The 13,212-nt window shown below is 36.4% G+C and overlaps 1 protein-coding gene across 1 annotated transcript; it reads left to right on the top strand.

Moving 5' to 3' along the window:
* Positions 1-1,189: 1,189 nt before the first annotated feature.
* Positions 1,190-13,005, top strand: kcnk10b (potassium channel, subfamily K, member 10b; the record flags this gene model as incomplete). The annotated part of the gene is made up of 7 exons (XM_079442839.1): positions 1,190-1,244; positions 4,361-4,770; positions 9,408-9,525; positions 10,449-10,609; positions 10,708-10,900; positions 11,201-11,343; positions 12,367-13,005. The coding sequence occupies 7 exons, from the start codon at positions 1,190-1,192 to the stop codon at positions 13,003-13,005; spliced, it is 1,719 nt and encodes a 572-aa protein (XP_079298965.1).
* Positions 13,006-13,212: the final 207 nt, after the last annotated feature.

The following is a 13,212-nucleotide window of genomic DNA, read 5'->3' as shown; positions in this document are numbered from 1 at the left end:
GCCGTCCACTTAGACTTATGCTCTCCTATACTCGCATAATAACCTCTCCCTTCTAAGAATGACCTGAACCATTTGAGTGCCAACATAAATTATATTGTCATATTTAAATAATAAATAAAAATAATTATAATTTATATTATTATTAAATAGTTGATAATTAACACCATGTAATGTTAAATATATAATATTGTGATATTAATTTTTTTTTTTTTAAATACAATTTATGATTATTATATAATTAAATATGGTCAAATTATTAAATATAACAATTTGCTATGTTAAATATTCTATAATGTTGTTGTCATATTTAAATAATTAATAAAAAAAGTAAACACATTTTGTTATTATTAAATAATTAAATAGCTATTGTTATTAACAATTAATAAAAAATTAAGTAGACTATAAGTTATTATGATTGATTAAATATAGCTTTTATTATATAATAACATTTTAATTGCTGACTAATTAAATTATGAATATATGTTAAATATTATATAATAATATTATTGCCATATTTAATTCATAAACATTTGGTGTATAATGGGTAAATTAATTCACTCTTTCTGTATATGATTTTTACATTATTATGAAGGTGTTTCTGGTTTGAATACAACCCACAGTCGAAATGAATAATTCATATTTGTGTGTAATCGTTGATTTGCTGCTGGTGAGTCAGTCCAGCCCGCACCTGCTCTCCATGTGCACCGGCTCTGTGCCGCTTCTGCGCCGCATTCACGCCGGAAAACCGCGATGATCAGTGAGTATCACTTCTATCTGTCCACCTCAACACGACACGATCATATCTCAGTTATTAGAACGAGCACGAATGACTGAAGAGCGGTTTTAATGACTTGAAGCCTGTGGGAATCTTGGCACAAAGGATGAGACGCTGAAACAAAGGCGAGTGCAGAGACGCTCCCAGATTCTCCGTGTGATTCTCACAACATGATTAGAGCTTTATTTGCTTTCCTCAATGTGATGGCAAGCTGCTGAGAGTGATGTTGGGTGGTCTCACACTGACGGACAGCGTAGAGCGAGTAAGGCGTGCATCTCTCGCATCTCTCCTCCTCATCCTCATCACTGCGCTCGGGTTCTGAAGCGAGAATGTGACGTGTTACAGTCTCTCTGAACTGTGTACATACTGTTAGAAAAGCTTTATTTCACTCTGATACGGAAAGGCGTGATCATCATGAAATTCCCGTTAGAGAATCCGAGGAAACAGGTGAACTGGGACCCTGAACAAGGTTAGTTGTCACTTGGTTATTTCACTCAAGTTCAGCTTATTTTATCCAGCAAATGAGATTTTGTTGCACTTTATAATGAGATAAAACATTTCATTTAAGTTTGGTCTGATAGCTTATTGCTGGTATTTTTGTTTTTAATCATTAGATTTAATTTTCTTTCTTTCCGCACGCGCACACACACGCACGCACGCACGCACGCACGCACACACACATGTTGGTTTTTGTGGTTTATGGGGACTCTCCATAGGCGTAATGGTTTTTATACTGAACAAACTGTGTGTGCTATTGCCCTACACCAACCCTACACCTAAACTTAGCCCTCACAGGAGACAGTAAAGACATTTTTAGATTTTCAAAAAAACACCATTTAGTATGTTTTTTTTTTTTAAGCCTTTTGAATTACGGGGACATAGGCAGTGTCCTCTTAAATCACCTTCATATTCTAATACCTCTGTCATACCCATGTCATTATACAAATTTGTGTCCTCATAAACCACATAAACATGCGCACACACACACACACACACACAATATATATATCAAATTTATTATATAAATTTTATATATTAAAAGAAAAAAAATTCTATATTGTCTTTATTTATAATCTTTATTTATAATCTGTACACACACACACACACACACACATATATACCTGTGTGTGTGAGTTCTGAAGGAAGCATTTTCAAATTATAAATTGGAAATATATACCCTTTTCAGTGATTTAAGACTTTAAAAATAATGTCATTTATTTATCAGAAAGGGCTATACATTTTCATTGAGTTGTTGTTGTTACATTTTTATGGACATGTTCATCAATGTTTATATATCTACTTGATTGCATATTGATTGGTGAGGGCTGGACTGACATCTTTTATGTCTTAGATGTCCTTGAGTCAAATATTATGGTTGTTCAAGTGCATTTATTGATTATTCGGCAATACAATACATGCACATGCAAGTTCAGTTTATTGAATCGATACATTTAATCCATGTGGTCTTTCATAAATCCCAAACTTGAAATTTTCTGTTTCATTTTTACAAAAGGACTGTCCCGAAGCACTGCTGAGGGGCGGAGTCTGCATAAATTATGGGGTGGTTTGATCATTACATCATTGTGACTCACAGGCTCCGCCCACTGTCCCCCACAAAGGCAGTGCTGAATGTTTAAACGGGGCGACTGACCGCAGCTGCGCTCATGTGAACACATGAATGACTCTCAGTAGGGGCCCTGCATGGCTTTGTCCTACTCAAGATATCATCTGTCTATTAGAAACACCGGAGCTCACCTTGTACTGCTTCACTCACGAGCAATAAGGCCAAGCCACAACACCTTAGAAAAAGAAATATATTATCTTCTGAGAGCATCATAACCTGGAGTGTTCTGCATGAGTGCTAGCTTCTGCTTAACCAGACGATTAGATTAAAGCTTCTCAGGAGACTCGCAGAAGATCACTTCAGGATTTATAACTCATGTTACTAATGGACTGAATTATAACACCGTATTCATGCATGAACCTCAGCGCTCTGATTATTAACTGTTATTTAAATGCATTGTGTATTGTGCATTGTGTATTTTCACTCAGAAATTGCAAGTAAATTTCACAAATTATTACAAAATGGAAAGTAACACATTAAATGTGAAATTGTAATGTAGAAAGACTGAAATAGTATTTTCTCGTAAAACATACTCCAAAATATATATTCATATTTAATGTATGCAAACTTTTTTTTGTCAAACTCAATAGTTATGTATCAAAAATGTAATATGATGTAATCAAAATATATATTTGTAAAGATTTAAAGCTTAAATAAAAGACAGTATTATAGAGTAAATAACTATAATGTACTAAAACATTGTTTACAATTATTTATCTAAAATTTCAGAAGAAATCTAAAAAATGACTGTTCTGAGATCTGCCAATTCTGCAGTCAGACATCTCAATATGAACTCAAAAATGTCTCAATATCTTTTTAGAACAAAAACCTAAGATGCTATCAACATAAAATCATCTACTAACATTTGCATGATTTGTGTATATTTTAATAAATGACCAAAGACCAGTGTTATTTCAGCATCATACTATTATGATATTGTTCATATTTTGAATACAATTTTTATTTGTATACTTTCTTCTTTCAGTTTAACTTTAAAGTTTTAGTATTTGTTTTGTGATGTTTTTTTAAATGTCTTTTTTTATGCATTTTTATTTCAGTTTTAGTTATTTTAGTACATCAAGGTAAACTAAACAAAAATGCTTAAACTAGCTAATATTTTTTTTCAGTTCATGTTTTTTTCCCTCAAGTAAAAAAACATGTTTTTATGGTTTTATTTTTAGTGACAATAATCCTGTCTGAGATAAAAAAAACCTCCTTTAGGTCTTTATAAGCAATAAAATCTATGCAATATGATGCACATTTTGCTTGTAATAATCAGGTGTTGGGGAAAGTTACTTTTAAAAGTAATGCATGTAATTGCGTTACTCCCTAAAATGTAACTAATTATGTTAGTTAGCCTGCTTTTAATGGAAAGTAATGCGTTACGTTACTTTTCAAATCTGGGAAGGGCTTGCTTCTTTGTTTTTTTATATAAAAAGTTCTGTTGTTGGCAAACGCAAAAGCCCTTTCGCACCAAAAGGGAAATGAGTAAGCCTCAGGCTGAAGGAAAAGTAAATTAAATCTGTATAGTAGGATGCAGGAGAAGAAAGTTTAACACTCCTCAGGAATACAAAAATGACAGTAAGTTTTGCTTATTAGTATGGTTCATTGATTGAAATTGAATTGGATCATCAAAGGTCAGCAGCAAAGACATTGGCTAATAAAAAAAGATTAAATACATAAAGTTTCCCACCCAGAGCATACAACGCTTCTGCATTTACTCCCAACTTCTCTCAACATGGCAACATGAAAGCTGTCAGTTAATACATGGGAAACAAAGTAACTGGAGTTACTAATTTGAGAAAGTAACACAAATATTCTCCTTTAAATTAAAAAGTAATGCGTTACTTTACTAGTTACTTAAAAAAAGTAATCTGATGTAACTCGTGTTACTTGTAATGCATTTTCCCCCAACACTGGTAATAATTCCAATTAATTAATTTGTCTTTGTCTATTTGTAGTGGCTGTTCAGACAAACATCGTTCCGCCGAAGAAGGTCCAGACCAGTGCAGTCCAGTCCAGTCTGGTTCAGGCCAGCGTAGCGGCCATGCAGAACCCGATGGGCTGTGAGGTGAAAGCGAGCGGTCACTGCGTTCTCCCGCGCCTCTCCATCTCGTCCCGCTCGGCCAGCGTGGTGACGGGGATGGACACGGGCGTAGACGGGTCTGCTCTGCACTCGGTCATGAAGTGGAAGACGGTGGTGACCGTGTTTGTGGTGGTGGTGATGTACCTGGTGTGCGGCGGTCTGGCCTTCTGCGCACTGGAGCAACCCTTCGAGAGCAACCAGAAGGACAGCATCACGCAGGAGAAGGCTTTGTTCCTGCAGAGGAACCCCTGCGTCTCTCCAGCCGAGCTCGAGGCCCTCATCAAGGTGAGATCAGGCTCAGAGAGATATCAACTCATGAGAGACTAAAGTGATATCAAGTGTGACTCTATATCTCCGATAATATGTCTTAGTAAAATGAGATTGAAATGATCTAAACGTATAATGCAATGCAATCTAATGCTGATTGAGATATAAAGAAATAAACGCTCCTCAAAAGATCCTGATGATCAGATTTGAGACGCACTGATTTTTCTAAAAAATGATTGATGGAGAATCAAGTACAGTGAAGAGATATTCAACTCATGATAGACTAAAATAATCAAATATATATAAAAATGAAGATCATGGAAAAATGGCTAGAATTATATTTCATTTTAAAAACAAAAGAAAAATATTTGTATATTTTCTATTTCATTTTTAGTTTAGGTTTTAGTAATTTCATTGTGTTTTTGTCTTTAGTCATTGTCATTTATTAGTTTTTGTTTATTAGAATCACATCTGTACGGTTTTATAAATTTTAATTTCAGCTTTAGTTGTAGTTAAAAAAATCTAATTAAACTAAATGAAAAATGTCTTGGAAACTAGTCGAGATGAAATCAGGTTTTTGCACTTTATTTTACTTTAGTTAACTTAATTTATTTCTAAGAACTTTTTTTTAATGGTTTTAATAAAACAATATTTTTTTAAAGTTTGTATACATTCCTTTTATATTATATTTAATATAGACATTAATTCTTTTTTTTTATAGTTCTCATTAATCTCAGTGGTGTTTAAAAAAATAAATATTGTCCTACAATGACGATTTTCAACATTTAAGTCAGCCTAAATAGAAGAAGGCAGTATAACAGATAATACCATAATTTATTAAAACATTTTACAATTTATAATTTCAGTAATAGCTTTTATAGTTTCATTTAATTTGATTTATTTTACATCTAAAATACAATCAATTCCCATGAAATACATTTCTCAATACACAAAGTGATGATGGCTAAATGCTTAAAAGAAAAAAAGAAAAAAAAAAAGAAAAACAATATATAAAATTGATTTCGGGGGAAAATATGAATTTGCAATTTACCCTTAGCAATTTGGTTGTGAAAGCCGAGGCTTTAAAAAGGTGTCTTGGGTGACACTCTCATCTTAGAATGTCTAAAGAGCTTTTTCCAGCTATGGTGGGTGTCAGCAACAACCTTCATGAGCTCCTCATCCTCTGCTGTTTCCTCCGGCTGACGCTGAGCTCTAATTGATCAGTAAATGTCATTCCAAGACACACATGAATCCCTCTGGCCATCATCAGGACTATCAGCTCTCACTTCTGCCTGCATACACTCACTTCAGGCTGAATTTGGTGTAGCGTGATAAAGCACCAGCTTTATTTGTTACATAACAGAGAGCATATATATATATATCTCACATATATGCAAAGCAATGTGCTGCCATCAATTAAAGCTTTGCATTGATTTCTCACAGCAGCATATCCTACAGAGTCAGCCTGGAAATTACTGGAAGGGTGGATGAGAAACATTTCCAATATATAACAGGCAGAGAAAACATTCTGTGCACTAATTTTATGTTTAATATTAATAAAGCTGTAAAGGTTATTTTTTATGGTTCTTTATAATCTAGAATTAAAACATCACCTCAAATAGGACTTTCTTGTCAAGGTTAACTGGGGCTCACTGATGCAAGTGTTTCCATGCAAATAGTGTTCAGGGATCTATAATAAAAAAGGAAGCAGATGGTCACTAATAAACAGATCACAGTTCAGTGATGATGTTTGAGACAGAAAGCTATATATACACATACACACACTCACCGGCCACTTTATTAGGTACACCTTGCTAGTACCGGGTTGGACCCCCTTTTGCCTTCAGAACTGCCTTAATTCTTCGTGGCATAGATTCAACAAGGTGTTGGAAACATTCCTCAGAGATTTTGGTCCATATTGACATGATAGCATCACGCAGTTGCTGCAGATTTTTCGGCTGCACATCCATGATGCGAATCTCCCGTTCCACCACATCCCAAAGATGCTCTATTGGATTGAGATCTGGTGACTGTGGAGGCCATTTGAGTAAAGTGAACTCATTGTCATGTTCAAGAAACCAGTCTGAGATGATTTGAGCTTTGTGACATGGTGCATTATCCTGCTGGAAGTAGCCATCAGAAGATGGGTACACTGTAGTCATAAAGGGATGGACATGGTCAGCAACAATACTCGGGTAGGCTGTGGTGTTTAAACGATGGTCAGTTGGTACTAAGGGGCCCAAAGTGTGCCAAGAAAATATCCCCCACACCATTACACCACCACCACCAGCCTGAACCGTTGAGACAAGGCAGGATGGATCCATGCTTTCATGTTCTTTACGCCAAATTCTGACCCTTCAATATTAAATACTAAAATAATATATCAGGGATATTAAAATCACATCACATGACTGCACTGCACGAAATGTTTAAATCATCAGGTGACCATCTGACCCAGTTTACTGAGAGCTCAGTCAAACCTGACAATAAGCGCATATGTGAATGATCACATGTCACTTTGATACACGCCTACATCCTTCTTCATTTCTTTCCTATTTGCGTCATGTAAGCATCCTTTGTGACTCAAAGTGCGCCCTACATCTGGTAATTAAGCTCATACCAAAAAAAATAAATAAATCAAAAATCAAAAAATCAATTCTCTATTTCCAACCAAGAAAGTTTGAAACGGACCCCTCGATAGGGAATAGACTCTGAGGTAATCAATTATTAATTGTTTGGCCCGCTGAAGGCAGAGTCTCCTGAGAGCAAAGCCTATAGACGTCTTATTCCACACGAAGCAAAACCGGCCATGTGCTGTATAACTGCCCACAGAAAAATCAGACATGGAAAGCGATAATTGTTTGAAAAATCGAATGTTTTGAAATTGAACAATTTATTGAACCTTTATGTGTTTTTGTTGAGTATCATTTTGATACATCAGGTTTTCTGGCTCATATATAGTGAGAATATGGATGAAAAAACTGCTCAATTTTATGAGACTCAAACTGAGCAAAAATATGTTATTTGGTGCCGATGCTGATATTTGATGAAATTCTGCTGCTTGTAAATCTGTGAGATCTCTAACAGTAGAGCAGATGCTGACATAAAATTATAAAAAAATGAGTTGTCACTCTATATCTCCAATAATATGTCTTAGTAAGATGAGATCGAAATGATTCAAACATATAATGCAATGCAATGCTGATTGAGAGATGAAGAAATAAACGCTCCTCAGAAGATGTGAGATGTTTTGGAGGCTTGTGAAGATCATTCCTCCGCTGAGGAACAGTGAAAGTAAAGCTTCTGGAAACAAACGCTCCTCAAAAGATCCTGATGATCAGATTTGAGACGCACTGATTTTTCTAAAAAATGATTGATGGAGAATCAAGTAAAGCTTCAGTCCAGTAAGTGTTCATCTGGAAATATTACTGCAGTTATTCTGACGTTTACTTGATAACAATCAGTCAAGACTTAACTGCAGAAAGACACGTGAAGCACCAGCTGGAGCTGGACATTTGTACAATTAGACTTAAATAACTTTTACTGGATAAAGAACTCTAAACTCAATCAACAATCAGAGACAGAAGGCATGGAGGAGATTGTGTGCAACAGTAGTAGAATTTGATACAGTAAGCTTTATAGTCACAATATCTCGTTTGCTTCTTCTGAAACTGAGATATTAATGGGGACTTTTTCCTCAGAAGATACGTTTGAGAGAAAAGACACTCAAGCAAAATCTCCATTTAATCAAATTGTGGTCTTAGATAAACAATTGAGACATTGTGCTGTAATTGGTTCCAAAACAAGCACTTCATAGAGCACGTAAAGCAATATTATACTGAAGATTTGGGTCAAAAAGCCTTTAAATGCACATGTAATCTGAGCAGAATCAAATGCACAGCATGTCAGTCATGTTGACATGTCTCCGTCCTGGCATGAGAGACCAGCTGGCTGTTGTCGGTGTTGTTGTTCTTGGCCGTGAGCAGGACTGACTCAAAAATCTTCCCACCAGGACGCTTGGCAGAAGAAAAATTACTCAGAGAAAAGCAGTTTCTTGCAGACAACATGTTTTATTGTGCTTTTTTTCTTAGATATCATCTAACTTATCTATCGTAATAGTTTATGAGGATTGATTGCAGACCGTAAATTTCTACTCCTCTACTTTTCTGTTAAAAATATCCCTGTTTCTCTGGGTACAAATACATCTTTATGATTACGAAACGCAAGATTTGGGTGACTAACATAACAGCATCACCACAGTTTGCTCAGATGGGACTTACTGATTTATTGAATAAATTTTACTCAGCCTAATCCATTTATACTACTTATTCTTTAAATAGTTTGAGAAGAGCCACAAAACCTGATCAAATTACTGACAGACGGGGCAGATTGATTTTCAGAGCGGGTTTTTTAGACACTGAAACACAAAGCGGGTGGCTTGACATCACATCAGACACTTAGCAATTACATCCAAGTCTAATCAGCGTTCTTGTGAATTACTTTGAGAAATTTGATGTTCTTGGAGTGTCTGGCATTGTGTAGGGTGACTTTTTAAAATGATTTGCTAATATTGTTATACTTTAGTCACTTACTGTCAATGAAGCACTTCCAAAATGGCTGTCTGAGTCTTTTTCTGCATGTGCATCTTTTCCCAGCATGCAGTGGATGCGGTCAGTGCCGGAGTGAGTCCCATTGGAGACACGTCCAATAACTCCAGCCACTGGGACCTCAGCAGCGCATTCTTCTTCGCTGGAACCGTCATTACCACGATAGGTAAAATAAACCAACCACCTCAATAACACCTCTCAAATACGTCACATTATGAGAAATAAATCCAATTTTACATTGTTTACATTATGAGAAATAGTCAAATTTGTTGTAAACGCTGTTTCTTGTTGACTTTAAACGGTAAATGCAGTTTTACTTGGACTTTAAATTATAAAATTTGTTTCAAATTCACTTCTACTCGACTTTTGCAAATTATTTACAGTATGTTAACTTTAAATGATAAATGCTGTTTTACATTGACCTCAAATAGTAAAATTAGTTGCAAATGCAGTTTTACTTTGACTTTAAATGGTAACTTTTGCAGCACATGCTGCTTTACATTGACTTATATGGTGAAATTTGCAGCAAATGCTGTTTTATGTTGACTTTAAATAGTAAAATTGGCTGCAAATGCTGTTTTATGTTGATTTTAAATGGTAAAATAGGCTGCAAATGCTGTTTTATGTTGACTTTGGCAAATTTAGTTGCAAAAGCTGTTTTACATTGACTTTACATGGTACAATTTGCAGCAAATGCTGCTTTACATTGCTTTAAAAGGTTAATGCTGTTTTGCTCTACATTGACTTTAATTTATTAAATTTGTGGGAAATTCAGTTTAATACATTTTTACCCATTGCAGTTAGATTTTTCATGTTTTGCTTTGAAAAAGATTTGCACTGACCTTCTTGAATGTAACTGCAGAACACATGAGGCTTTCAGCCCAGATCTCCTCTCTGACTGAAATTGTTTAGTCTGTCCTTAACTTCTCTTTTGTTCAGCAGTCTGTAATTACTGCCATGTTCTCTCGGTGGAAGCCACCAATTGTCTCCCTCTGGATCTATGAATGTGGTTTTAATAGAGGGGGTCAACTAGAGCATTTGTTTTATAACGATTAAATAACCTCTTGTCTTCTCCACCCACATCTACAGGCTATGGAAACATCGCCCCCAGGACTGAGGGCGGCAAGATTTTCTGCATCCTTTACGCCATATTTGGCATCCCTCTGTTTGGCTTCCTCTTGGCTGGGATCGGTGATCAACTAGGGACCGTGTTTATGAAGAGCATCCTGAAGGTGGAGAAAGTTTTCAGGGTGAGTCGACTTACTTAGAGGATATTCTACTGAGGATAATTAATTAATAATTGGTTATGTACATACATGAATTCCCATGCATCTGCTGCCCTTTACAGCAAAAACACAAGCAAATCAGTCAGACCAAAATCCGCGTCACCTCCACCATACTCTTCATCATCGCTGGCTGCATCATTTTTGTCACCATCCCAGCGGTGATTTTCAAACACATCGAGGGATGGAGTACTTTAGAAGCCATTTACTTCGTTGTCATTACTCTCACAACCGTCGGCATTGGCGATTATGTAGCAGGTAGGTGCACTGATGAAGGCATTTTACATAATTTTGTCTTGTACAGTTAAGGGTTGCTTAATTTAATAGCAAATGCTGTTTTATTTTGACTTTAAATAGTAAATGTTGTTGCAAATGCTTTTTCATGTTGACTTTAAAATGGCAAATGCTATTTTACATTGACTTTAAATATTTTGTGACCTTGTTTTGATCTTTTGAATGGAATGGAATAGTTAGGACCATACCATTCCACTGGAATATTGGTTTTGGACCTTCTGATTCTGTTTATATGTAAGATAAAGTTTATTAAAATTGTAATAGGTGGTGATCGAAAAATAGAATACATGAAATGGTACAAGCCTCTGGTCTGGTTCTGGATTTTGGTGGGTCTGGCGTATTTCGCTGCGGTCCTGAGCATGATTGGAGACTGGTTCAGGGTTCTGTCCAAGAAAACAAAAGAAGAGGTATGATATGTCAAATATGATCTACAATATACAATACAACATTATTTCACTCCATCAGAGCCCTGTTTTCTTTGCATAGACATTCCTGTTCTTTCCTTTTCGGCTGATGCTAACTAGGGCATGTATACTATTGGTTAATGCTAATCAATAGGCAAGTAGTCATTGATTTGACTGCTGTTGGTAATGTAGTCTTTCTTGTCAATAGTTAACAGAGTTATTTTATGGTAGTTAATGTTAAAATAATACTGGTCACAACCATAATATCAAATAATGCTATATCAGGGTCAATATCACCATAGAGTGCCTTTCAACCCTCACAGTACTCAAAAATTTTGGTTTTAATTTCCCATTTACTTTGTCATATCACAAATAGACACTCAAGTACTATAGAAACATATTAGCTGAGCTCCCACACATTTTTCGTTTTAGATAATTATGGGCCATTTTTCGAAGCATAAACCATAAGATATGTCCACCCTGTCATGGACATATATATTACTGTTAAATATGTTTTTATTGCAAAATTAGGATGCAAATGATATTGCATGATGTCCCTTTCTTAAACAGGGTTATTTGTTTGCTTTCAAATTATAAATACATAAAAGATTTTATGTAAACCATGTGTTTTTAAAGAAACTCATACACTTCACACATGTATTGTTTTCTTATTTGGAGAAAACTGTGATATTTAGATGCAGTATTTTGTTTGCATTGCCCACACACCTAGCTATTGAACACACTGAATTATATAGATATGATTGAATTATTATTTAAAATATTATTATAAAATATCAAGATGACACAGGGTGGACCAGCACATGACAGTGTGGACACATAATGCAGAACACAGAAATCATGACAAAATATGAAATTAGCTGCAAACGCAGATGTTAAATGGTAAAATTAGTTGCAAACTCAGTTTTATGTTGGCTTTAAATAGTAAAATGATTTGTAAGTAATGGTTTATGTTGACTTGAAATGGTCAAATTAGTTGCAAATGATGTTTTACTTCATCTAACACAGGTTGGAGAGTTTAAGGCCCATGCGGCAGAATGGAAAGCAAATGTTCGCGCAGAGTTACGCGAGACACGGCGGCGCCTCAGCGGCGAGATCCATGACAAACTTCAGCGGGCGGCCACCATCCGCAGCATGGAGCGCAGGCGTCTGGGTCTGGAGCAGAGGGCGCATTCGCTGGACATGCTGTCGCCTGAAAAACGGGCCGTCTTCGCTAGTCTGGACGCCGGCCGCTTTAAGACCTCCTCGCAGGAGAGCATCGACACTAAACTGAACAACCTGCGACTGAAGGCCGAGCACGGCGAGCAGCAGGTGTCCTCCGATGAAAACCTCTTCAACCGCTTCGGCTCGCTCACCAAACTGGCCAAGCGCAACAGGAGCAAAGATCTCTGCAGGAACATCCCAGAAGACGCCAGCAGGCTGGGCGATGTCCTCAGCAGCAACAGCAGCAACGTTACTCTGGGAGAGGAGAGAAGAGAGGATGAGGAGGAGATGGAGGAAGAGAAAATAGCAATGGAGGCCAACACTGGCTTCACATGTCTGCCTCACTATCCTGAGGAACCCAAACAGCAGAACGGTTTCGCACCAGCTCAGGCCAAAGAACAAGAGCGAAATAAAAGACTGGAGCAGAAAGAACATCAACCGTAGGCAGACAATGACAGGGTAAACATGTGCCTTTATGTTTTGTAAGTTTTGGACTCGTTACGATCAACTGCAGTTGATTTTCACTGTGACAAATGACAAGTTGCCAAAAATGTCAAAAGACATGGAGAGCTCAAGGAATACTGACTGACATCACCTTAAAGAGACAGTTCACCAAAAAACTGGAAATTCTGTCAGTGTTTACTCAACTTC

Source organism: Barbus barbus (assembly GCF_936440315.1).
Source record: "Barbus barbus genome assembly, chromosome: 20".
In the NCBI taxonomy this organism is placed as follows: domain Eukaryota; kingdom Metazoa; phylum Chordata; class Actinopteri; order Cypriniformes; family Cyprinidae; genus Barbus; species Barbus barbus.
The sequence above is the reverse complement of the archived record's forward strand: the minus strand, read 5'-3'. Positions and strand labels throughout refer to the sequence as shown.